The 26,938-nt window shown below is 36.0% G+C and overlaps 1 protein-coding gene and 1 long non-coding RNA gene across 6 annotated transcripts in view; one reads left to right on the top strand and one right to left on the bottom strand.

The window, feature by feature from the left end:
* LOC141460753 (serine/threonine-protein phosphatase 4 regulatory subunit 3-like) overlaps positions 1–26,938 on the top strand; it is a 30,420-nt gene that overhangs the window by 2,929 nt on the left and 553 nt on the right. The window contains exons 4-18 of one of the 5 annotated variants that reach the window (XR_012462343.1): positions 181–279; positions 2,392–2,535; positions 3,726–3,930; positions 4,024–4,117; positions 4,957–5,137; positions 5,224–5,373; positions 5,956–6,117; positions 6,523–6,715; positions 7,273–7,473; positions 7,580–7,749; positions 8,377–8,528; positions 8,666–8,838; positions 16,834–16,982; positions 20,679–23,227; positions 23,327–26,222. Coding sequence is in view for 4 of the 5 variants with exons in the window: in XM_074141039.1 (XP_073997140.1) it covers positions 181–279; positions 2,392–2,535; positions 3,726–3,930; positions 4,024–4,117; positions 4,957–5,137; positions 5,224–5,373; positions 5,956–6,117; positions 6,523–6,715; positions 7,273–7,473; positions 7,580–7,749; positions 8,377–8,528; positions 8,666–8,838; positions 16,834–16,982; positions 20,679–20,768 (2,163 nt within the window). In the remaining variant the exon portion in view is untranslated. Of the gene's footprint in view, positions 1–180; positions 280–639; positions 764–2,391; positions 2,536–3,725; positions 3,931–4,023; positions 4,118–4,956; positions 5,138–5,223; positions 5,374–5,955; positions 6,118–6,522; positions 6,716–7,272; positions 7,474–7,579; positions 7,750–8,376; positions 8,529–8,665; positions 8,839–16,833; positions 16,983–20,678; positions 26,223–26,938 lie in introns of those variants that run through there. The other 4 variants (XM_074141039.1, XM_074141040.1, XM_074141042.1 and 1 more) reach the window with 4 other exon arrangements.
* LOC141460760 (uncharacterized) lies at positions 2,419–3,718 on the bottom strand. Its single transcript, XR_012462345.1, has 2 exons — positions 2,704–3,718; positions 2,419–2,614 (listed from the first exon to the last, which is right to left on the bottom strand). It is a non-coding gene; the product is annotated as an uncharacterized lncRNA (long non-coding RNA).

The raw sequence follows: 26,938 nt of genomic DNA, 5'->3' as shown, positions 1-26,938 counted from the left end.
AAAGGTTTATAATTAATTTTATCTTATTTTCTTACACCACTTGTTCATTTTACTTTGTTTTTTTTTTTAATAATTGAATTTATCTTTATTTGATTTGTTTTCCTCATCGGGTATTTTTGGCCTCATTTAATATTTTAACAGTACTTTTAAAAGTTGTAACAAAACTTTCTTTTTGTACAGGATACGTTAATAGTTTGGTCGGAAGGTGACAATTTTGATTTAGCGTTAAGTTTTCAAGAAAAAGCTGGCTGCGATGAAATTTGGGAGAAAATTTGCCAGGTGATTTTTTTTTGTTTTTCTTTCCTCATTTTTGATACTTAATTCTTCTCTAGAAAATTGGTTTCATCTTAAATTGGCATTTATTATTGGCATGCCATGGAGGTATCAAAAAAAATAAAATTATTAACTACCAATAAGCCAATTTAATAGGGGAATTTTTAAAGAATCGAATCACCTAAGAATTAATATTTCTCCCTACTTTAGAAATGAAATCACCCTTCACATTCTCTCAGGTCATCATTTCTTTGCAGAATTTCTGTGTTACAAAGCACATTTTCACCGTATAGTCCTAAATTGACAAAGATACTTTACACAGTCATCTGTTTTATTGAATTTTTTTTTTTTTTTATTACAATATCCTACTTTGGCCATTATTAAATAAAACTAATATTGATGATAAAATGAAAATATATCATTTTCAAAATGTTGCTTGAGTGTTTGCTTACAGTAAAATCATTTTTTCCAAACGAGAGAAATGAACAAGGTGAGTGGGGATTGTTTTATAAACTTAAGTCGAATTTGATCCAGTTGAGTCTTTTTATATTTTATTCATGGGGAATTTCAAAAGAGAGCTAATGCACTTCTTTATACAGTCTTCTCTTGTGCTTAACAAATTTTGGTCCAGCGTGATACAGCGTCTCTATTGGAGGCCACGGTAGCCGAACAGTTAGAAGCGCGGCTGCAATGCTAAAATGTATTTAGTTGCTTGGTTCGACTTCCGGTGTAGGCTTTGGATTTTATGTAATGGTTAATCAAAGAAAGTTTGCTATCTGCCTCCGTCCATGGACTCCTAATTTTCTAGTTGGACGTAAAGTCTGCCTGAAAAAATTGGCATTACTTTACTCTTTTTTTTACTCCCATCTGTTAAATGGATACCCCTCCCTCAAAATCAATGTTCCTGGCTGGTTGTGAGCTACTCACCCGTCAAACCAATACATTTTTTTGGTCCTGCTGGAAGAACTTCTAGGGCATGCACTTTTGTAATAAAGAGAATACTTTTTCTTAGACAACACACCTGTGTTTGATCATTTCCACCACACTATTGTGTTAACTATTCGCATGGATTGCAACCTAAAGGGATATTCTAGACCTTTTCCACTGTACCATTACACAGCCAGCAAATTCTTGCAGACACTCTTATTTCCTAATTTGACAGATGGACGTAAAGGCGGCCTGAAAAATTGGGCAATACTTTAATTTACTTTTCCTTTAAATCTTCCTATCTGGGATGAACTGTGTTTGGAATTTTGTTGACAACACCTGCATGATCAGTACGAAGCTCCTAGTCGCCGGGTGCAGTTTTGTCTGAAGTAAGCCATTTCAGTGACAAATGACTTGTATGTTGTGGCGAAATTAAGCCACAATTAACAGCCAAAGTTCTATCACCGGTTTGAAGGCTACACTTCCACATTTCTGACCTCGTGAAGGCCCCTTTAGACAAATTTGACAAAAACAAGTAAAAAAATCAATTATGATTAAATAGTACGGGCAATATTTTAAAATTTTCTTGCTAAATATATTCTTTTTCATTTGAGAGAGGGAAAAAAAAAATACTATTAGTCTACGCTGCTCCGTGACGCTAAGTACTATCGGACATTTTAGGTGATGTCATTTAACTTGAAGGTTAATTTTTTTTATTTATTTATTTTTTATTTTTACTAAAACTATATCTTATTCAATAACAATATTGAATTTCGCGTAATTTTGGAAAACAAAAATTCATTATAAACAAAAACAGTTTATAACTAAAAACCTTCGATGTACCCCATAATGTAGCAAATGAATTTTTGAAAATCTTTTTACAACAGAAATATAAGTAAAGTAAAATGAATCTAATGAATCAATTAGTAATTATTATATCAGTATTGATGCCGTTCTTTACCAAGATTCAATTTTTGAAGTCCTGATGTTAAGGTAATGGAGAAGTCGATCTGTTAAGTGAACATTGGCATTCGTGATCGATAGTATGTATTATTTCTGTAGAAGGTTTACTTATCAACCACAATTTATAAATTATTTCACTTATTTCGCTTCTGCGAAGAAAGAAAAAAAAAAGCTTAATTTTTTAATTCAAAATCATTAAATGAAATAATATATATATATTTTTTTTAGGTGCAAGGGAAAGATCCATCCGTTGAGATAACCCAAGACATAGTAGAAGAATCGGAAGATGAACGATTCGATGATATGTCAGATACAGCGCCTCCTATCGAGCTGCCACCCTGTGAGCTCAGTCGGCTTGAAGAAATCAATGAGGTAAAGAGCCATTTTCAAGCTTATAGGTTTCTGGTTAAAGATGTTGATGAAGGAAAACTTTGAACCACCTTAAGGTAATCTGGAAGAAGTTACAAAAAGATTGGTTTAAATCAGCTTTAAGCTATTAAGCCCCCCTCTCTACTTCTAAACATATTCTTAAAAGCTCACCAGTATTCTGAACTAGAATTGTTTTAGGCGCTATCAAACTCGGATTGTGAATACATTTTTGGAGACGGCAGCTAACAAGGGCTGATATTAGACCACTATCTGAATCGTTAACATTCGCCAGAATGGAAGCTAAACACAACTTCGTGTGCTCATTCACTAAAGACATGTATAGCCTGTCCAGAATCACAAAATACCATCTGATTCCACTGTTGCCTCAAATAGTGCAAAGCTTTAAACTTCGCGTCTTGTCTTGAAATAAATTAAAGATGCCTATTTTTTTCAGGCATACTTTAAATCCTGACTTTCTTCTATTGTCGTACTTCAATATAATTAAACCTTCTTGGAAATATAGTTTCAATATAATCAAATTTTCATTAACAAAATGTCACTGTGTTATTAAGAATGTTGTTTCCTTCTATAAACACCACTAAACAATATTTCCTTAACTTTTTAATTCTAAGTGATTGGCCTAATATACGTTATGTTCAAGTTCAAGAAAACACTTTGACGATTGGCTACAAAGTTAGGCAGTATCTAAAAAAACTGTTCGGAACAGACTTTCTGGATTGGTGTGGGTTAGACATTTCGTACTCTTATCGCATAATAAAGGAAAAGGTATTTTAGAGGTTAACCTAACTTCAGTCCTGGCTGAGAACTCAGCTGAAAGTAACTTTGTTGGAATACCTTTGCCGAAAGGTATTAGATAGACTATAATATTATTATTCAGTAAAGAGGCGCTATTTGTTGCCTGGACTTTGTGAAAAGCTGACTGTCCGGGTCCCACGTTGGCATCTCTACCAAATATCGAAACACTGCGTTTTTGAGTTGTGGTTGATTAATACTTTTACATAAATTAATTCGTAAAAATCAGTTTTTCGTACTCAAAACGGATATTTCTAGCAAAAATTTGCACTTTTAACAGTACTTTCTCTTGTGAACAGTCCGAGAAAGTTAAAAAAAAAATTTAACACTTTGTTTTATAACAAAACTTATCCACTTATTCTAATTTTTCTGATTTTTAGCTGATAGGTAGTTGTTTAACTTCTCCGATGCGTAAAGAGAAACTAGCCACTGCCATAGAGACCGAAGGATATATTCGTAAACTGCTCAATCTGTTCCATATGTGCGAAGATCTGGAAAATATGGAAGGCTTACATTTCCTATATGATATATTCAAAAATATATTTCTATTGAATAAAAATGCCCTATTTGAGGTTATGTTTTCTGGTAAATATTATTTTTCGTTAAAATTTATTTTTTGGATGTTTTTTTTTTCTGTAAAATTGATCTATTTTATTTTCTTCTTTTTATCATTTTCAGATGAGATGATATTCGACGTAGTTGGATGTTTAGAATATGATCCATCATCGCCAACGCCCAAAAGACATCGACATTATTTAAGGACAATGTCAAGGTATACTAGCTTACCATTTCATTTTAGATATTTCGATGCTAAATTTAACCATTATTTAGAAAGGGTATTTTCCACCCTTTTTTTTTCTATTCATTCAATAAATGTATTTAGACGTAGAATAAGTTCAGTATATTTTGTGTTGTTCGTTCACAGAACATCTAATGCGGCTAGTTTTGTAAAATAAAACACAATCAAGTGTTTTGTCGACAATCAAGTGAAGTCGACTTCATGCACTTTTGTCTTTCAGAAAAGTTCAGATTACTTTTTCTCTAACAACTGTACTTAGTGGCAATTAGGTAAACTATTCAAAGGAGAGATGAAGAATCACCAGCTCTTTGTGGGGCCATTCTGGGGGATTAAAGCCCCTTTCTGCTGTATTAAAATAAAAAAAACACTTGTACTTGCAAAGCTCTACAAAAACTTATTGATTACTCCCAATCAATATCCCCATTCGACCGATAAAGCTAATGCTTGTGATTCATACCTAATGGTAGCATAGATTAACTCTCATCCATTTTTTAAGTGAAAACCAAAAAAAAAGAATCTTCAAGTAAGGCGATAAGTTCGAAAATAATTGGAAAATGTATTGAGCATAATTTTCTAAGTTCTTACTTTGAATTTTTACTAAAAGTCAAATGTCTTCTTACATTTTTTGATGTAGGACAAGGGAGAAATAATGGTTCCAGTTTCTCCCATTACTCTTCTAAAAATTGTAAATTTCCACATCATAATTATAATTTTGTCTAAAAGTAGTTTTAAAATAAATGGAGGCGGATTAACACCATCAAATTTATTTTCTAGCATTAGGAAATTGACATGTACTTTTTCTATTGAACCAGATTTAAAGAGGTGATACCAATATCGAATCCCGAACTACTGTCCAAAATTCACCAAACCTATAGGGTACAATATATCCAAGATGTGGTCCTGCCCACACCGTCCGTATTTGAAGATAATATGCTGTCTACACTTTCCAGCTTTATATTCTTCAACAAAGTGGAAATCGTTACTCTAATACAGGTTGGTTATCTTTGGTATCCGATCATCTAGGATATTTCTATCATATGCCTGTTGACACAGATTATTTTTTTTTTTTACCTTTCTAGGAGGATGACAAGTTATTGAGCGACATCCTGAGTCTTATCACCGATGAGAGTACGCCGCCGTTGAAGAGACGTGATCTAGTATTATTTCTGAAAGAGTATTGTAATTTTTCACAAAATCTTCAACCACAGGGCAAGGAAACTTTTTATAAGGTTGGTCTTAGTCTTGTCGTGATAATTTTATTTTTAAACTTTTCTTTGAATCCTGTGAAACTAGTTTGGCTGAGCCTTTAACCTACTTTGGGTGTATTAATTTATAATCAGAAGTCTGAGGATTTTTATGAAAATTGACTGCAGTAATTATTTTTAGTATTAATTTTTTGTTTTAATTTGTACTTATAAAATAAAGCTAGGCATAGAAATAAGAAATCAAAACGTTTGTTTATATTTAAGATCGTAGAGCGTCGTCTTAAGAATTAATAAAACGAATAGGGAAAATTAGATGTACTAAATATTTGTAAAAGTTGAATATATTTGTGAAATGAAACAGAAAAGTAGAGGCTGTTTCGAGTGCAAAATAATAAGCTCTCTCTCTTATCTCTTAGAGAGAGAGAGATGATCTAAATCTAGAAATAATGTAACATTTGGATCTGTGAAGCAGAGTTGTCACCCTCACTGATCTTAGCTCTCGGAAAAATCTGTAGCATAGTTTACTTAGTAAAAGAAAAATTAATTAATCAATATTTGTTTATCTAAATTCTAACACCATTATTTAATCTATGTTTTTCTATTTAGACATTGTCATCACTTGGTATACTGCCTGCACTAGAGATAACCTTGTCTTGCGACGATCCACAGACGAAGACGGCGTCCATAGACATTCTTACATATTTTGTGGAATTTTCACCATCTGTAGTTAGAGAGCATACATTACAACAAACCCAAAATTCAGATGATGTAAGGCGGTTTTAATATTTCTTTAGATTTAATTGACGTACACGACTGAATATGTATTAAAATTAAGAAATATTTGAGATCTAATAATTTACATTACCCAATAAGTTAAAATAAGCTTTACTTTTGGCCTGAAACAATAAATACTTAGTGTATGAAAAATACATGCACTGTTTGTGTTGTACTTTGGCTGCAAGTAGTATGGTATGCACGTAACAAATATATTATTGATATTATAGTTGTCCGTCTGGCCGACCAAATTTCTATAAATTTGGAATACTTACATATTGAAAAATGGAGAGCCACTTTTCTGAATGTATTTTCTTAGAATTTTGAGGGTTTTTTTTCGTAAAAATTGCATATTTTAAATTTTCCGCTGCATATTAATATATTTTTTAACCCCCACAGGAACTGGTACTGTTAAACGTAATCATGGAGCAGATGATGTGTGACACGGATCCAGAGTTAGGAAGAGCTGTCCAGCTGATGGGTATACTGCGGATTTTGATAGACCCGGAAAATATGATGGCGGCCATTAATAAAGCGGAAAAAACGGAGTTCCTCAACTACTTTTACAAACACAGTATACATATACTAATAGGTAGGAATCAATTTATGGAATTATGTAAAATTTATTTACACAAAATATAAATTTCTCCAAAGTTGTTCTCTACTAATACTACTTTGAATTCAATTATTCATCGGTTAAAACAGACTAAAAAACAAAGAGCAATTGCCACTCAAGCTTAGTCTAGGTCAAAAGTTAAAACCTAAGGTGTAAAGCTAATGTAACACTAGACGGAACATTATTTCAAAGGAAAACAGCCACAGTAAAATCTTGTTTCAACAAAGATTCGGGGCTTGATCTCGACATGATTGACTGAACCACGCTAAACCTTACAGATCACCCAGAAATTCAATTAAGGGTGTAAAGGTTGTGAGATTTGGTGTACTTTGTGGCCAGATGAGATCTGGTAGGCAAAACCCTGAACCTTGTAAGAAGGGCAGATATCCAGGTGTTGGTACAATAAGCTTACAGGCTGGCCGTGGGTTACTCTCCACGACAGGCAAAAAATACGCAATGAAAGATGTACCTCGAATTGTTATTTCAGTTCATATGAAATTAAGTAACCATATAAAATATAAACTTGTTCACAGAACCATTACTGCAGAACACGGCCGACGGTACGCTCGCCAAGGATGATTATAGAACCGTCCAACTGTTAGGACTGATATTGGAGTTGTTGTCCTTCTGCGTGGAACACCATACCTTCCATATTAGAACCTGCATCATCAACAAAGACCTCCTTAGGTGTATACTTGTGTTAATGAAATCGTCCCATACATTCTTGGTGCTGTGTTAGTATTTTTTTTTTTTTTTTAAGTTTTACTCTTTCTCACAATTTCTCGTTTCTTATTCTTAATCTTATCAATCATTTTTTTACCTTTTTTGAACTTGCTGCAGGTGCGTTGAGATTTATGAGAAAGATAATTGCCTTAAAGGATGATTTCTACAATCGGTATATAATAAAAGGTAACCTGTTTGCTCCGGTAATAGATGCTTTTATTAGAAATAATGGTAGATATAATCTGCTGGATTCGGCCATCTTAGAAATGTTTGAATTTATTAAGTTGGTAAGTTGTTAGTTTACTTATATTATACTTGTATACATATATTGCCCATTGGGCAAGCTAATACTTAAATTGCTTTTCGATTGTAATGATGGTTGTCCGCCGTCAAAACAGCTAGGACGCCAATGGCTGACTTGTCATTGGAGGGGGCGGAATTAAGTGCTCATGATTGGTGCTAACTTTGTGTCATCGATGTGCTAGGGTTTGTCTAAAACCTTTATTTGAGAAATTTGTTTGAGACAGTTCCATTAATGGAGCTCTGGAAAAAGGAGGATGGATACTATTCCTTCCTAAATTTGGATCTTACGTTATATTCCTAGAAAGGAAAATTCTAAGATAAAATAGTTTTACTTACCATTTACTCAGGTATTTTTTCACCTTTCAGAGATTTTTTTAAAATATTCTTCCTTGATTTTCAAAAATTTTTTTACCTGGATAATTTTTTGGGGGCAAATTAATTTTGGGAAATTTTGAAATTCAATGAAAATTGTTAAAATGTGCTCTCATAAAGTCAGCATTCAAGTATCGTAATTACGAGAAACTTATCGATTTTCACATAAATTATATGTACAGATTTACTTTTATGAATCGATCATTTCTCGAAATTTTATTGAATCAAAACATTTTTAGGAGGATATCAAAACATTAATGTCACATGTAGTTGAAAATTATGGGAAAGTTTTAGACGAAGTAGATTATGTGCAAACGTTTAAAGGACTACGAATAAGATATAACCAACATCAAGATAAGCTCAAGGATAGAGACAAAGCCACTTTGGACAGGTTAGTTGAAAGTCATGTTCGAGATTTTTTTTTTTTTTTTTTAAATACACTTTACTGGAGATTGATCAAATGTTTTATATTGATCTTTTTTCTCTACACATTTTTTTTTTCTTCTTTTCTTGCTGTACTTTTTATAGTGTGCCATCGATCTTGCGTACAAATAGGTTTCGTCGAGAACCTCGCCAGATTGACGAAGAGGAGGAGATGTGGTTCAATGAGGATGATGATTTCGACGAAGGGGAAGCTGTAGTACCGGCTGCTGCCAGCAACATTATTAACAAAAAGATTACACAAGAGTTAGATTCTATCGGTAAGTTGCAAGATTACTGTTATTTACATTATTAATGTAATGAAACGGGAATAGGGAAGAGAAGCGGGATTTCAATGGGAATCCACCAGAGTAAACTTATACATTTATTTGTAAATTTTGTAAAAGTAAACCAAAAGAAAATCTTCACATAATAGATACCTTACTATATTAACTAAGTACTTCAACCTACAACTAACAGACACACTACCATACACACGCTCATACATACAGACTATAACTAAACTTACAGACTATTAGTTACAAACAAAAATTAATTCACTCCTCTTAAGTTCGACAACAGAATCCAGAATAGTTTTTTCTTAAATGTCCATAGAATTTAAAAGGCAGAGAGAGAGAGAGAGTGCGAGAGAGAGCGAGATTATTAGTTCTGTCACCAAACACAGAACTCACCGTTGCAGTAAGACTCCGTTCCTCTAGTGCCAGTCTCCACACAGTTACACAGCTACGCGCTCTTACACCTCAGGCCGCTTCCGCCCTTCTGTCTCGCGCTCTCTCTCCCACTCTCAGCCGTCTACGCCGAGACCCCCACCTCTTTCTTTCCTACTACACCTAATACAATACCTATAAACAAATACTCTGAACTTCTTTCTTAATAATCGCTGTATTCTACTTAGTATAATAAATAAAATAAATTTCTTTTTTTTTTCTAATCACTGCTCTCTACAATATTCCCCCCTTAAAAAAAGTGCAGTTACCCCTAAACTTCACTTTTCCTTACTATCCGAGGTCTCCTTCCTCCTTCTTCTTTCTTCGTCCTTGGTTGGTTCCCTCATGTGTTTTACTCCTAGACTTTCCTTCGCTGCTTGTGGTCTTCTTGTTGGCCCATTCTATCATTTTCTTCTCTTCTTCTCCCTTCCCTCCGGAAGCATATAGTCAATATACTATATAGAGACATACTCGTCTCTATATAAACCGTGCTCCCACATAACAGTAACCAGGACTGCACCAATCAACCCAGCGTGCAACCTCCTCACTCGAGGTCCTTGTGGACATCACCATAGTGACAAGTGTGCGTGGACGTTTCGGACCCCTTGTGGTCTTATCTAGCTGATTACCTCGTATAGCCTTTATTTATGTTTCCCACTCATATATTACGTTCTAAATTGGGCGTTAATTGCTACTTAGGCCTGTGCTTCTCGCATCTTCCGTAGCTGCATGTTTGAGATTCACTAGCACTTTTCCGTTCTTTCTTGTCGTTCGCTTCCAAATTTCTTCCATTCAGTCCTTCTCCTTTCTCTCCTCTCTCCTACCAAGATTCTCTCCAGCCACTATTTTATTGTCCTGAATTCACTTCCTCCCACTTGACATAAATTTTCCTATGTAACTTAATTTCTTATTAATAAAACTTTAGCAAGGGACGGATTTATTAAGAGTGGTATAGGATTAGGATGGGTCTTGCTCAGGACTTCCTCTTGGATCATTGTGGGGTTGGGTCCTGTATCGCTGCCTAGTGTTAACTCCCGGTTGTGCCCCTGTAATTCTCACAGTCAATTTTGTGTCGTCTCCGTTCGAAGCTTGTCCCCTTAGCAAATAATCTGATCGATCCACTGTTTCTTCTTCGTTGTCTGAGTCTGGGACCCATGTTGGATCGTCAATTAGGGTGCGGCTGTCAACTTGGTCGTCACTTGTCTGTCGCAAGTCATCTCTCCTTATGTTTGTCTCCGTCGCATAGCTATCTAAAGTCATTGCTGGTAGTTGTCCAGTGTCATTGCAAACTGATGCGTTAGCTTCTGGCTGGGTAGATTCACCTAGACCCCTTGTCTGTAAGAGCGGCGGAGAATCTCTGTGGGGACCGTTACTGGGACCCGGCTTTTCCACTGCTGGTTTTAAGCGATTCACATGCACTATATATTTTCCACCCCTCGACAATCGTATAGCATATGTCCACGGAGATATTTTAGTTTCTATCCGATGAGGCCCCGACCACGGATGTCTAAACTTTTTGGCATGACCTTGTGGGGTAGCGGGTTCAAATAAGTATATTAAATCCCCCTCTTTAAAACTTCGCATTTCTCTTCCTTTATCCCGCACTTGATTTCTTTTCTCTCGAGCCTTAGTTCCTTGTATGCTCGCTTTCAAATGCATCTCTTTTAATGAACTCTGCAATTTGGTCACATACTCTTTAATTGTTGTTGGTAGGTTGTTAGGCGTGAAGTTAAATGGGAAAGGTATGATAAACTTTCTACCATACATGAGCTGGAACGGTGAGTAACCCGTAGACCCATGAGGAGTGGATTGATATGCAGAAAGGGCATAGGGGACCCAAACGTCCCAATCCGCTGCATCGTACTTTACTAATTGAGACAGTGAATCCCATAGGGTACGATGAAATCGCTCTACTAGCCCATTTCCCTCCGGATGATACGCGGTCGTTTGGATCTTTTCGATCCCCAACAACCGACATGTTTCCTTAAAAATTTCCGAAGTGAAATTCCGCCCTTGATCTGTTAAAAGCCTTTTAGGAGCACCATCTCTTAAGATAATATTTTTGACAAATGCCTCTGCCACGTCTTTAGCGGTTTGCTGTTGCAAAGGAATTGCCTCCGCGTATCTAGTGAAGCTGTCAATAAAAGTCAACAAATATTGATTCCCCGTTTTACTCGGGCCGAACGGCCCAGCTATATCCAACGAAACCTGTTCAAGAGGGTAATTTGCTTGTACAGGAGGCCCCACGGGAACTGTTAGCCCCGCCGGGGTTTTCCGACTCTGACAAGAACAACAGTTCTGCACATATCTCCTTACATCTCGATTAATATTTGGCCAATAAAACCCTTCTTTGATTCGAGCCGCGGTTCTTGCTCTCCCAGGGTGTCCTGCCCAAGAGGAATCATGGTGTTTTTTCAGCACCCACCCGCGTAATGCGGATGGAACCATAATCCTCCAACAACTTTGGTCAGAATTTCCTCCAGTCCAATAATATAACCCTTCCAGCGTTTTGTACAGTTTCTCTGGCGACTTAGTGCTACTTTCTTCGCACCAAGAATCCCTAGCTTGTTCCCTTTTAAAGTTTTCTTCGTCCACTTCTGCTAATTCAATTCTCGCTACTCCTCTACTAAGAGCATCCGCATTTTGATGCTTCACCCCAGGCCTGTGTACTACATCGTATTGAAATTCCATCAGGCGAACTGTCCATCGTGCTATTCGGGCAGATGGTTCTTTTAGACGCATCATCCACTTTAAAGCGGCGTGGTCAGTAACTAGTGTAAAGTGCCTCCCCAGCAAGTAGCAACGGAATTGCGCAGTGGCCCATACGACCGCCAATAGCTCTCTTTCTGTTGCCGAGTAGTTCTGTTCAGCTGCATTAAGCTGCCGACTGGCATAGGCTATGGGTCGTTCATGACCTTCTCTAATCTGGGACAGTACTGCTCCCAGAGCAATGCCCGAGGCATCGGTGGCTACAATGAAAGGGTCCCTGAAATCTGGATAGGTTAGCACCGAATCCGAACACAAGGTTTTCTTAAGAGCTTCGAAGGATTCTTTTTGGGCCTTTCCCCAGCAGAATTCTTCATTTTTACGCAACAACCTGGTTAATGGCTGGCTTAATTCGGAAAAGTTCTTTACAAACCGTCTATAATACCCGGCCATTCCCAAAAAAGTTTTAATTTCACGTGCATTTTTGGGAGCCCCGAACTTCTCCAGGGCCTCTATCTTCTTCGGGTCCGGCTTTACTCCAACAGAGGATATTATGTGCCCCAGATATTTCACTTCGGGCTGCGCAAACGCGCACTTTTCTATGTTGATCCGGAGATTTGCATCTGCTAATCGGCGTAGAACTCGCTCTAATCGAGTGCAATGTTCTTCCACCGTGGGACTGAAAACTACAATGTCGTCAAGATATACTAAACACTCATCCCCTTTTATTTCTGCTAGTAATTCATCCATTACCCGTTGAAACGTTGCCGGGGCGTTTACTAGGCCGAACGGCATCTTTTTATATTCAAAATGTCCTCCGTCGGTCGTGAAGGCAGTTTTTTCCCTATCTTCTGGCCAAATGGGTATTTGATGATACCCACTGGCCAGATCTAAAGTGGAGAAATATTGGCTTCGTCCGAGCCTTTCTAACGTTTCGACTATTAGTGGAAGAGGATATGCGTCTGTTTTCGTAATCTGATTTAACCCTCTGAAGTCTGTGCAAAATCTGAATTTGGGGGGGGTAGACTCATCCTCATTCTTCTTTCGCACAAGCACTATGGGAGCGGACCAGGGACTGTTTGATTTACTAATAATATCCTTTTCCAGCATATCTTTAATATGTTCTGCGACGACTGGTCGTTGGTGATAAGGGACACGATACGGCCGCTTCGTAATAGGACCGTCCTCCGTGGTTCGGATTCGGTGAAACACTTGTAGGCGGCAACCCTCCTTTGCTGGTGGTTCAAAAACTCCATAATACTGTTCCAGTACTTTCAAAATTTTGTCCCTGTCCGAAATCGATAGGTGGGTTAACTTATCCCGGAATTCTTTTACGATCCCACTTTTAGTTACTTTGCTTGCGTTTATGGATCGTACTTGGCAGGTGGTTTCTCTTTGAGGATCTATATGGCCGCATATCTCGGAAGGTACGATTGGTTCCGCTAATGCGAGGCATTGTCCTTTGGCTACGGACACCTCTTTCCCCGTCAAATTAGCAACCTTAATCCACAGTTGGCGTCCCTCCAATCGATTAGTGCTCCGCGCTACTCTCAGTCCCTGTTGAATTTGCTCTACCGGCTCCACCAGCACATCCCCGACCCAGTGCTCTTTAATTTTTCCACGAACCATAAATTCGCAATATGGAGGGATCCTCAATTTGGTTACTGATTGCACCCGTACTGTAGGTTGGACGCCGCTCGAACCCGGGGCAACTTGGGTACTTACCCTTATCTTCTCAGTTTTTATTTCGGCTTGTCCCTTTGCCGCATCGATGACCAATCCCAGTTTGCGCATGAGATCCCAGCCCATGATCCCATCCGCGCGAGAGGATACCTTGGTAACAATAAAACGATGGCGGAAAGGTCTGGATTGGATTCGACCCTGAAGATCCTGTTCCCCTAGTATCCGAAGCGCCGTCCCCGTAACTCCAGATGCAAGAACCCGAGGTTGTTGTAAAGGAAATCCTGGAATTGGTTTCTTCAGAATGGAAATTTCGGAACCACTGTCAATCAACAAGTCTAGCCTGGTTCCCTCAATTTCCACTGCTTGTAGCAGACCGTGGATATTCTTCGTTGCTACACAGGGAATGCAAACCGAAGCCCCTGTTTTCGAGCCTACGACGGTGGGGCCCCCGCCGAGGCCTTCCCTTTTGGGTCTGCGATCTGGTCCTGATGGCATTCATTCACCGCTCTAGTTGCCCGTTTGGGACACATTCGAGCAAAATGTTCCGGTGAACCGCAGACGAAACAATACCCTTTATTGGACGGCCTCCTAATTCCGCCCTCTTCACGCCTTTGGGAGTTCCGAGGTTGCGGGCACTCTCGTATAAAATGTCCACTCTTTTGACAACGGTAGCACACTCCCCTCGGTTGTGCTGGTCGGTGGATTATTGGAGCCCCTTTTGCTTGGTTAACTGCACACACTTCTTGAACGATTGGATCGTCAGCCCAAGCCTGGCCAATGTTTGAAGCCTTCCTTATCGCTTCCTGAAAGGTTTGGGGAGGATCAAATTTTAATGGCCGCCTAATTTCAGTGTGCAGACCTCGAACAAAAGCCGACATAATGACCCTGTCAAAATGCCCCTTTGCCCACTGAGATTCTTGCTCGGAGGTAGTTTTAGGACACGCTTTTTCTCCTAGTCTACGACACCGATCCGCAAACGCAAGCACCTCTTCACCTGGACGTTGTTCCACAGCATTTAATTGAAATAAATACTGTTCTGGAGTAATCAAATCTCGAAAACGTGCCCGCAAGATATTCCGAAACTCTTCAAATGTTGCCGTTGGCAGAAGTAGTTCAGGATGTGCCCCGATACAGACTCTCGCAGCCCCAACTAGCTTGGAACGACAGATTAATAATTTTTCTTTGTCAGACCATCCCCCCGTTATGGCCACATTCTCAAAATATTGAAGGAATGTTTCCACATCCTCTTCATCTCCTCCTCCACCCCAAGGTTGGACAAGAGTTTGCAACCCGAATTCCTTCTTACCAGTCGATTCTACCGTCGAACTACTTTGATTCATAGAAGTTTGGGTTAATGACATCATCTCCTTTCTTAGACTCTCCACCGCCCTCTTAAGCTTATCCACGTCTTCGGAAGCCATGTTTATTAAAATTAAATTTAGTCTGTAGAATAATTATTTTAAATGTAAGTGCAAGAGCTTGGAAATCTGTTTAAAATAAGCCCAAACACGACGTACTTACCTTTTCTAGACTCTGCGATATCAGCGTTTAAAGTTATTATTATTATTATCTTTATGATTATTATTATTTTAATTACTGAATTTGTAAATAATATTTACTTAAGCCCTCTGATGCCAAAAAAAATTGATAAAATCCGCAAAAGAGCCTTCGTTGTCGAGTTATCGGCCGAGCGCCAATTCAAGGTCATTTAACTAGGGCCACACGGTACTGTGAATTCCTACCTCTAGCCGTGTTCTAATAAATCTCTACTACTCGAAATACTATGTTGAATTTTTTTTTCCTCAGGGTACTTACATATCTCTATACAATTTTACCACTTAAAATAATCAGTGTTAATTTGAACAAATTTAAATTTCACAATTTCTTTTTTTTTATTAACCCCTTATACCTGTCACCAGTGTAATGAAACGGGAATAGGGAAGAGAAGCGGGATTTCAATGGGAATCCACCAGAGTAAACTTATACATTTATTTGTAAATTTTGTAAAAGTAAACCAAAAGAAAATCTTCACATAATAGATACCTTACTATATTAACTAAGTACTTCAACCTACAACTAACAGACACACTACCATACACACGCTCATACATACAGACTATAACTAAACTTACAGACTATTAGTTACAAACAAAAATTAATTCACTCCTCTTAAGTTCGACAACAGAATCCAGAATAGTTTTTTCTTAAATGTCCATAGAATTTAAAAGGCAGAGAGAGAGAGAGAGTGCGAGAGAGAGCGAGATTATTAGTTCTGTCACCAAACACAGAACTCACCGTTGCAGTAAGACTCCGTTCCTCTAGTGCCAGTCTCCACACAGTTACACAGCTACGCGCTCTTACACCTCAGGCCGCTTCCGCCCTTCTGTCTCGCGCTCTCTCTCCCACTCTCAGCCGTCTACGCCGAGACCCCCACCTCTTTCTTTCCTACTACACCTAATACAATACCTATAAACAAATACTCTGAACTTCTTTCTTAATAATCGCTGTATTCTACTTAGTATAATAAATAAAATAAATTTCTTTTTTTTTTCTAATCACTGCTCTCTACATTAATTTAAAGTGGTTTAAAGAATGTACACGGTAAGCTGCATAATCTTGAAATGTAACAGCACGCTTTCTATGAGCAATTTTAGTGTTTGGTTCTTTCTGTAATCTAACCTTAACGAGAACCTTAACCTTAGCGGTGCTATAATTCTGAGTTTGAGGGAAATAAGGTAACCAGAAATGCAAATTTCCTCCAGGGGTTTTTCTCAATATTTTGCGAGGAGTATTACAGATTGAAATTGAGATTGCAACGGGTATTAGTTTTGCCTTTTTAAGTCCCTGAGTTAAGAAAACAAAATGGTTATTAGAAAAATCGAGCGACTAATGAAATCACTTTTCTTACTTGCATTCCCTCTTTTTTTTTTTTTTTTTTTTTTTGATCTAATCGTCACTTCAAGCAAACACGGAAAACGTACAACCTTCCTTTTTTCCAGTTTGATTGGTCTCAAATGGGATACGGTAGGGTTCCAAGTGAGTGATTAAAACGCTTCTGGTTTAATTTCTAATTGAAAAAGAAAAGAAATCCGATTAAAGTATCGCCGGCCTTTTTATAGTACTTTTTAATAATTTATTGTGCACATTCTCTCTTTCAAGGTAAAACATTGGACAAGAAAACGGAAGGAAGCAGTGGGAAAGTATTTCAAAATAGCGGCAAATCACTTATTAACAATAATCTAAGTATGTCAACAGCACCGCTCATTCCAGTACAAGCTGAAACCAAAGGTACAGCACTTTTCAAAAAGGTGAGTGAGCTTTTTTCTACTATTTGGAGCTTATTATTTACATTACCAAGTAAATCATGTAATTCGAGTTTTTTCGAGAGCAAGGTTACTTGATTAGCTGTTAAAAAAATTGTGCTTGTTTTTTGCCACTGATGTTAAATATTAGGTGTCACTTTTAATAATATGCTTAAATCTATTTCACCAGATTAATATTTCTTAATAAGGTTGATAAAAAAAGATTTGTTTTCAATAGTTTAATGCCAGTTTCAATCATTATAAACTTTATTCTGCCAAGCTTTCGACCTAGGGTGACTAGGTCATCTTCAGGGCTGTGGAACATATTTAAAGTGTGTTAACAATAATTATATTACAATGAATATGTATAATGTAATGAAAAATTTACAAAAATATTTACCTAATTTACAATATACTGTTTTACATCATTAGAGGGTTGTGTGTCTTCTGTCTTGTCTCTGTTCATGGACTGAATGTGATCGGTCTGTGTGTGATATGTGTTAGGTTGTGAGGAAGTCAGTGTTCAACCAAACACAATCTCACACACACAGACCGATCACATAATAATAATAATAATAATATAGGGGAGGGATTAGCTATGTGGTTAGCGTACTCGATTCCCACACGGAGGTCCCGGGTTCGAATCCAGCTGCTAAACCTTAGATTTTCTCTTCCTAGGAGCTTCTTACAGCTCACTGTCCGGTGATGGACAATGTTGTCTGTAACGAGAGAACACTGTCCGGAGGCCGGCAGTGCACTAGAAAAAGCTCCAAGCGCTAATAACCTCAGCTGTTGATGCGCTAAAAAAAAAAAAAAATAATAATAATAATAATAGTAATAAGAAGATATAATAATAATTTTATAATAATAACAATAATAATAATATTCTATAACCACATTTTCAATAATATACTCAATAGTATATTATTCAATTATATAATTATTTGTATACATATTGATAAACTATTGTTCGAGGGTCGTTTGAAAAGTCCGTGCAAAAATAAAAACTACTTAATTTTTTGGGGTAAACCTTTTTTATTTTTCAACATAGTCTCCTTTTAGGCTTATACACTTCGTCCAACGCTGCTCTAGTTTGTTGATCCCTTCCGAATAATAGGATTTGTCCAAGTCTGAAAAATACCCATTCGTTTCTGCAATCACCTCCTCGTTTGAATAAAATCTTTTTCCCGCCAGCCATTTCTTCATATTGGGGAACAAATAGCAGTCCGAGGGAGCCAAGTCTGGAGAATAGGGGGGATGTGAAACGAGTTGGGACCCTATCTCCATTAATTTTGCGACCACAACTGCTGAGGTGTGAGCTGGTGCGTTGTCGTGATGGAAAAGGACTTTTTTGTGGGCCAATCGTGGGCGTTTTTCTTGCAGCTCGGTTTTCAAACGGTCCAATAACGATGAATAATATGCACCTGTAATAGTTTTACCCTTTTCCAGATAGTCGATGAGGATTATTCCTTGCGAATCCCAAAAGACAGTCGCCATAATCTTTCCGGCCGAAGGAACGGTCTTCGCCTTTTTTGGCGCAGGTTCCCCCTTGGTAACCCATTGTTTAGATTGTTCTTTGGTCTCAGGAGTGTAGTGATGTATCCATGTTTCATCCACAGTGACGAAACGACGCTTAAAGTCCTGCGGATTCTTCTGGAACAGCTGCAAACCGTCCTTGCAACACTTCGCACGATTTCGTTTTTGGTCAAGCGTGAGCAATCGTGGCACCCATCTTGCGGATAGCTTTGTCATGTCCAAATGTTGATGCAAAATATTATGTACCCGTTCATTCGAGATGCCCACAGCACTAACAATCTCACGCACCTTCACTCTTATGTCATCCATCACCATATCATGGATTGTATCAATGATTTCTGCAGTAGTAACCTCAACAGGGCGTCCAGAACGTTCAGCGTCACTTGTGCCCATATGGCCACTCCGAAAATTTTGAAACCACTTATAAACTGTTCTAATCGAAGGTGCAGAGTCACCATAATGTTTATCAAGCTTCTCTTTAGTCTCCTGAGGCGTTTTGCCTTTCATAAAGTAGTGTTTAATCAACACACGAAATTCTTTTTCGTCCATTTTTTGAAAATCACTCGACTTGCTCGATTCAAACGAATGCCAAACACAAAGAAATAGACCGATCTGGCTGAAACTTGGTGTGTGTTCTTCCAAGAGATGCTACTAACTAAACATAACCTCGATACGCGCCAGTGGTGCTATCTCTCTGACTTTGCACGGACTTTTCAAACGACCCTCGTATATCTGTGGCTTGGTGCAAGAAGTGCCAATTTTAAAAAAAGGATTACGAGTGTACAGTGCCGAACAAAAGTCTGCATACACTCTGAAAATTTGTCTTTTATCTCGGTCGGAAAGGTTAGGCGGATGTCCACTTCTCGGCTTACTTTCAAAATTTTTTTGGTTTTTATAATTTCTTATCACAGTCTGTGGACATTCGCGTGGCTTCATTGAATAATGTTTGCTATATTATGATATGAAAATCCTTGATTATTTAATTTAACTATTAATCTGCGTTCTGGCACAGGAATTTCCTTTCTTTGGTGAACTATTTTAAATAATTATAAATTCTTAACTACCTCAGATCCGCCTATATTCACGTTTCAACTAAAACTAATAAATTTGTAAATATTAAGATTTACCCTAACTATTAAGTATTATTATAATATTGAATTTATCAATTCTGTATGTGGACTTTTGTTCAGGCATGAACTCCGATCTTTTTATTTATATGCAATGGGAGATGGCAGAGCTCTTTTCATCTCTCATATATATATTTAGTAACAATAGTTACAAATGATTAAATCACATTTTTTACTCTAATAATTCTTTATTTTGAAAATTCCCGAAATATTGTGGTGTATGTAGTACTTTTGTTCGGCACTGTACATATCCATTGTAATATAATTAATTGGTCATATAATTGTTAACACAGTGTAAATATGTTCCACAGCCCTGAAGATGGACCTAGTCCTGAAGTTTATCATGACTGAAACTGGCAATAATTCTTTCATCCTATATGGAAACTATGATTCAGTCACCAAAAATAATGAACAATAGATTTGTTTTGTATAGATTTAATTAGCCCGTAAACTGAATGTGGTTGAGTGTTGGCTATCTTTGGCATAGTCTGCGAACGCCAAAGCTTTTAATGCCCGTGATCTAGCTCTGACTGATTGGATTTTTGTTTATTGTGACCCCTAAGATTGATCGCGGTCTATTCACTAGCATGCCTTAGAAATGTTCAACAAAGTTCTATTTCTGGAGAAGATCAAGCTTGGCAGCTGTCTTGGTACTAAGTAATAAACAATGTGCTGGGAACTAAATACGATTTAGCTTTGTGTTCCACAAACACCAAAATTAGGATCGATTCAAGTAACTAAAAAGTGTATCTCATTCACCTTAAGCGTACAAACGGCAATCAACGAACTCATCAGTAAGCTGGTTCCTCTCTTTTGATTTGATTATTAGAAAAATCTATTGGTAAAATTGGTGGGGGAAGGGGCGTGGCCATCCAGTGTAGAGCGAGCACATTTGGAGACCCTCCTTCTCCAGATGTTCCTCCATGCTCAGTCAGTCAGTCACACGTAGTAAACACGTGGATTCAAGTGTGGCAAACACAAACAAACTTCCTCTCGCTTCTCGTAACAACAAAATAACTATTTCTTGATCTATCCATAGGGACTGGTAGACTACGAAGGTGATTCCGATGAAGAAGAGGAGGATTCAAGTGATATACTGTCACCAGCTAAACGACAGAGGTTTACATAATTCTGTCCTTCACACAAAATATATAAACCACGAACACACATATATATAAATATAAAAAAGAGAGAGAAAGAGATAAAAAAAAAAAAAGAGGAAACATTTACAAAACAAAAAAATACATATAAAAATTTTGTGGTTAACGTTGTATAGGGTTATTACAAAAAAAAAAAAAAAAAAAAAAATACAAATTACAAAAAATTGTTAAATAAAATGTAATGGAAGTGCAAAACAAATTAATGCAAACCAATCGAGGAGGGAGGTCTTGTGAGTTGTACTGTACACGGCCCCGTAACTGTTGCACCATTTTTGGGGAAAATCACGCCAAGTTTTGACTTCGATAAAGTCAGTTGTTTTTTTTTTTTCATTTTATTTTCAGTCAACCATCACCCAATTATTATTATTTTTATTTTTTATTTTTTATTTTTTTTTTGGTGGGAGGCCGATTTTAAATTTAAACTAAGGGGAAAAACAAGAACAATAACAACAAGTTGGGTATTTTCTAAATCCACCACAGCATATTCTAGCTTTAACTAATCTCATTTTGCTTTTTTGCAAAAAAGCAAAATAAAAAGATACCAGTAACTGCTTCTGGGAAAAGTGAAGATAATAAAAGACCCTATTTTGAGATGATAAAAGTATTAACTCAAGTTCCTAGGAATGCGTTTTGGTTTTTAAGCTGAGAATTGCAATAATTCTATTTATAAATTATTACAAAACGAGAGTACAAAAAAAGTTTTACTTTTCAGCCCAATTTTAAATTCAAAGTATCCTTCCTCGGCACAATTCCTATATAGATGATTATAAAAAAAAAAAAAAAAATTCATTGATAATTTGCATTTTGTGCATTATTAACAATTAAGAAAAAAGAACATCTAGAGTTGCACTCAAAAATAAAAAGAAACAAAACAAAACAAAAATTGCATACCTTTTGTATTTTATTTTGTATGTATAGACGTAAAAAAAAAAGTATATATATTAGGGTCTTTTAAAAAGCAAAGGTTTTGTGAGTAAAAAACCAATTGTGTGTCAGTTATACATATATATGGCAAGATTCAGTACATTTCTTCATCTTTACTTTCTTATTTTGTTGTTTACTTCTCCTTAAAATTTGAATTAAATTATTTAAAAGTAATTTATCAAAACAAAAGAAAATGGCGTAATTGTTTTTAATTAAAAACAAAAAGCAAAGCGAGGTATAAGTTTTTGGAGTAAGCAAAACCCATACTTTATTAAGAAAAAAAAATGAATATAAAACAATTTAGATGGCAATGTATATTTTACGATTGAATTATCGATATAAAACAAATTGTCCAATCGAAAGGAAAACTATGTTTACATAATGTCTCACATCCACTAAGTTGCCAGAATTTTAGATCTTGTAACAGGCGTCAATTCCGTGTAAAGTCAATGTAAAAAAAAAAAAAAGAAATTGTTTTCTTAAATCAGTTCTGTAAAAATGGATGCTGAATGATATCTCTTTTAATTTTTAGACAGTCTTTTTTTGTGTGTGTTTACACTGCTACCTGTATTACATCCCATCTAAATTGAGAGGTTCTTAGGAGGTTATAGCATGGTTATATACACGTCTTTAAAAAAAAACCCCTGGTAACTGCCCACGCATTTTAGAGGCCTTTATTGAACGTTGGCATTGCAGTTTTTGGAGAGAGGTTCTTAGGAGGTTATAGGATGGTTATATACACGTCTTTTAAAAAAAACCCTGGTAACTGCCCATGCATTTTAGAGGCCTTTATTGAATGTTGGCATTGCAGTTTTTGGAGAGAGGTTCTTAGGAGGTTATAGGATGGTTATATACACGTCTTTTAAAAAAAAACCCTGGTAACTGCCCACGCATTTTAGGCCTTTATTGAACGTTGGCATTGCAGTTTTTGGAGAGAGGTTCTTAGGAGGTTATAGGATGGTTATATACACGTCTTTTAAAAAAAAACCCTGGTAACTGCCCATGCATTTTAGAGGCCTTTATTGAACGTTGGCATTGCAGTTTTTGGAGAGAGGTTCTTAGGAGGTTATAGGATGGTTATATACACGTCTTTTAAAAAAAAACCCTGGTAACTGCCCACGCATTTTAGGCCTTTATTGAACGTTGGCATTGCAGTTTTTGGAGAGAGGTTCTTAGGAGGTTATAGGATGGTTATATACACGTCTTTTAAAAAAAAACCCTGGTAACTGCCCATGCATTTTAGAGGCCTTTATTGAACGTTGGCATTGCAGTTTTTGGAGAGAGGTTCTTAGGAGGTTATAGGATGGTTAAATACACATCTTAAAACATCCTGATAACTGTCCACGCATTTTAGAGGCCTTTATTGAACGTTGGCATTGCAGTTTTTGGAGAGAGGTTCTTAGGAGGTTATAGCATGGTTAAATACACATCTTAAAACATCCTGATAACTGCCCACGCATTTTAGAGGCCTTTATTGAACGTTGGCATTGCAGTTTTTGGAGAGGTTATAGCATGGTTATATACACGTCTTTAAAAAAACCCCTGGTAACTGCCCACGCATTTCAGGCCTTTATTGAACGTTGGCATGGCAGTTTTTGGAGAGAGGTTCTTAGGAGGTTATAGGATGGTTATATACACGTCTTTAAAAAAAACCCTAGTAACTGCCCACGCATTTTAGAGGCCTTTATTGAACTTCTCTTAGTACGTGGTGGTTATCTTGTGTCAGGCCCAGTTTTGTTTTGTTTTTCAAGTGTCCACCTGGACGACAATGCTTTTTAAGACCAGCAAATACACTTTATTTTCACTTTACCCGATGCCAAACTTCAGATCACTTTCGTTTTCTAGTTTAATGATGGCTCACTTCAAAATACACTTTCTTTTTTTTTTTTTCATTGGAACTCTTATCGGACCGCTTATTCCACCGCCAAGATTCGGGCCTCTTGTGGAATGTAGATGCAAAGCTTTGCTTTTTCAAGGGCTATAATGGCCACCAACTTTTAACACACAACTGCAATTATTTTAGTTTTTCCAACCCGATCACTGAGTTTGCCAAGGATTCAACAAGCTATTAAAAAGGTTCTACAATCTCATTTCTTCTGTCACATAGTCCTGATAGTGCAACAGTCTAGCTTTAGAGGAAGTCAATGGGAAGAATTCCATTATCTGGCATGGCTATGTGGTGCTTGCAGATGTTCTCTGACTGTTATCAGATACGCCCAAGGAGATTTCTTTTGTGATAAAAACACTCGTAAAACTTTAATATCTAAGTGATCCTATTTGGATGACGTAATAATAATTTACTATTTTGTGAACCCATCTTTAATTATTTGACAAAATTATACCAGTTTTATACCATTTACACGTTATTCTTCATTCCCACTTGAATAAGTTATTTGTTAAAAATAAATTGGGAGAAAAGGAAATCATCCCCATTTACGGTCGGTTTTATATCTCTCTGACTTCTCCTCAACATCCAATTTAGATTTGAAGGGCGAGATCCTTCACAAACTGTTACCCCAAATAGCCCTATTGTGTACATTCTAGTAATTTTGGAATCTGAGAGACGCTCAAAGAGTAAACTGCAGCCTCCTGCACCTCACCAGATACGTTATGGTATGGCTGACCTCAATACTTGCAGTGCTGATTCTTCCTTTTTCCTAACAAATCGGCCTAGGATTATCTATTCTCCATAGCGATTTAAACAGCATAAACTTAACACTAGGTTTATACATCCATTTGTTTTTTGTTTTTTTTTTAAGACAGAATTGCGGTTAATTTTTTCCATTTTTTTTCTTTGCATTTTTATGGTTATTGTTATTTTACAATCTAAAAATGGTGAAAATAAATAGTTTTTCCATAGTGCTACATTAGGAGAAACAATAGCAAATTGACTTTTCCGGATCGCCCCCTCTCAGTTAATGTGGAACGAAAATGAACATTGTGTACAAAACAATTTTTTTGATTCTTCATATTCTTGTTATATCGTGTATAGCAGTTTTTTTTATTTTAGAAAAGAAAATATATATGTATAAAAATACGATTATTTTGGGTTTTCCATTTCTGGTTCTGTTTCTTTTCTTGACTTTTCTACATTTTTTAATTTTTTTTTTTTTCTTTTTTTTAAAAAAAGGTTTGGTGCTAAATATTTTTTTTTAATCTGTATTATTGGATAAATAATATATTTGTGCCAGTTCCCTCCAATTAGTTAACCCATCTATATTTTTATTTCCACTTTTTTATAATTTATTAAATATATGTGGTAACTATCTAGGTAACTCTTATTTATATTTAAAAAAAAAAAAAAAAAAAAAAAAAAAAAATATTTAGAGGTGACACACAATCAACACACACAATACACAAATTGTCAATATGTAAATCTGTTTTGTAATAGATAAGAATAATGGTAAATAACTGTATTTGAAGCGATTATCGAAAACAAACAAAAAATCGATTAGGATTGAGTATGAATTTTCCGTCTAAGAAAAAGAATACTGTGTGGAATACAAATATTATACATATTGTATACAAAGAAAGTTGTGTTGTTTTTCCTGCCCTTTTATTATTATATAGTTAATATGTACTATATTTTTAAATTGTAAATGGTAAAAGTCACAAGTGTGTTGCGTGACGTAAGTAAAAAAAAAAAAAGAAAGAAGTTTGTTCTGCTTTTTATCCGGGGAAAAGTTATTGGTGAAATTAGTGAATGATTTAATTGACCCTCCATAGTAGCGGGCATTCCAATCTGTTTTTAATTTCCCCACTATAAATGTTTACATTTTTCGATTGTTGTTTATTCAATGGTACCGCAGTGTTTCAATCGGGAAAAGTAAACGTTTGAAGTGATGTCAAATAGGACGGCCAGAAATATAAAAAAAATTGGGCCGTCCTAATTGCATTGAGAAAATCCTACCAATTTTTAAGTAAAATTGAGCGCATAAGCTCAAAAAGCTCAAATTTTAAACCAACCAACAAAAAAAAAAAAAAATAAGATGTGGGAAAACTTTTATTTTTGAATTTTTTTTTTGTTTTATGTTGTATCGCACGATAATTATTTTGTGCTTTTTATTTTGGTTGTTACAACTGCCATATATATAAAACAAAAAACCAACAGCTGGACTTATATTTACTATAAATAAAGATAAAAAAAAGAAGAGTATTTATCTGTAATTATATATTTAAATAATAATTATCTAAAAGGAATTAAGAAAAGTATTTTTTACCATAAAATACTCAAGAAAAAATAAGAAATACAATTTCATTAAAAAAAAAAAAGTATAGTTCTATTTAAATTAATTTAATTAACTAATGAAGGAACTTTTTTTTATTTTATTTTTTCGTATAAAAAAAATTGTGTAAATAGTTTAAAAAAAAAAAAAAATGAAAAAAAAATAATTGTAATTTGTAACATTATGACTATATAATTGAAAAATGAAACATACCTACTTGGTGGAGTTTGTAATGAAGAACAATTTTAAAAAATAAAACTAATGGAAACAAAATTGCAGAAAAGGTTATATTATGTGCTTTATGGAAGATCAGCCCCACACTCATTCGTTTTTATTTTTGGTTTGTTATCAGCTGAAAATCTGAATGGGGATTTTGAGAATGTGGACACATGTGTAGCCACCATTTGTGAAATTCCAGTCGAAATATTTTTTAATTAAACCAATCTGAGGAACCATCTTAGGGATGACTGCTACAAGAAGAGATTTTTTTTCCAATTTTTGAGTTTTCATCGTGCAAGAAAATGTGTTCTGTGTTTGTTTGAGTGTTGTATCGTTCAGCATAACTTGAAAAAAAAAATTTTTGAGTCAATTATAGTGTTGAAATTTAATCTTAGCTTTATGATCGGTCGCAACATTACGCGACCAGAAAAGTCCATTTCACTAGGAAATATAAGGAGGCTGGTATTCCTCTAAGGTGAAAAGTTCGGTTTATTATTCATTGAAATTAAATATGTCAACAAAGTAACAGTTTTGAAGAAAATCGGCCTACTAATTTTGTTTTGTTATTTCACCAGAATTTTTGAAAATTGTCTATTCTATATACATTGCAGTTCCATCACTTATATTTTTAACGACTTCCCGGAAAGAGTTTTTGAGCGTGGTTTCTTAGGAAAAGAAGAAGAAGCTATTACGCTCCCAAAGTGAGGTTTTAATGTTCAGTTTTTTTACACCAATACAATCTTTATGATTTATATTATTAGTGTTAATTC

Source organism: Rhodnius prolixus, unplaced genomic scaffold, assembly GCF_049639745.1.
Source record: "Rhodnius prolixus isolate KJV_2025 unplaced genomic scaffold, Rpr scaffold_6, whole genome shotgun sequence".
In the NCBI taxonomy this organism is placed as follows: domain Eukaryota; kingdom Metazoa; phylum Arthropoda; class Insecta; order Hemiptera; family Reduviidae; genus Rhodnius; species Rhodnius prolixus.
The sequence above is the reverse complement of the archived record's forward strand: the minus strand, read 5'-3'. Positions and strand labels throughout refer to the sequence as shown.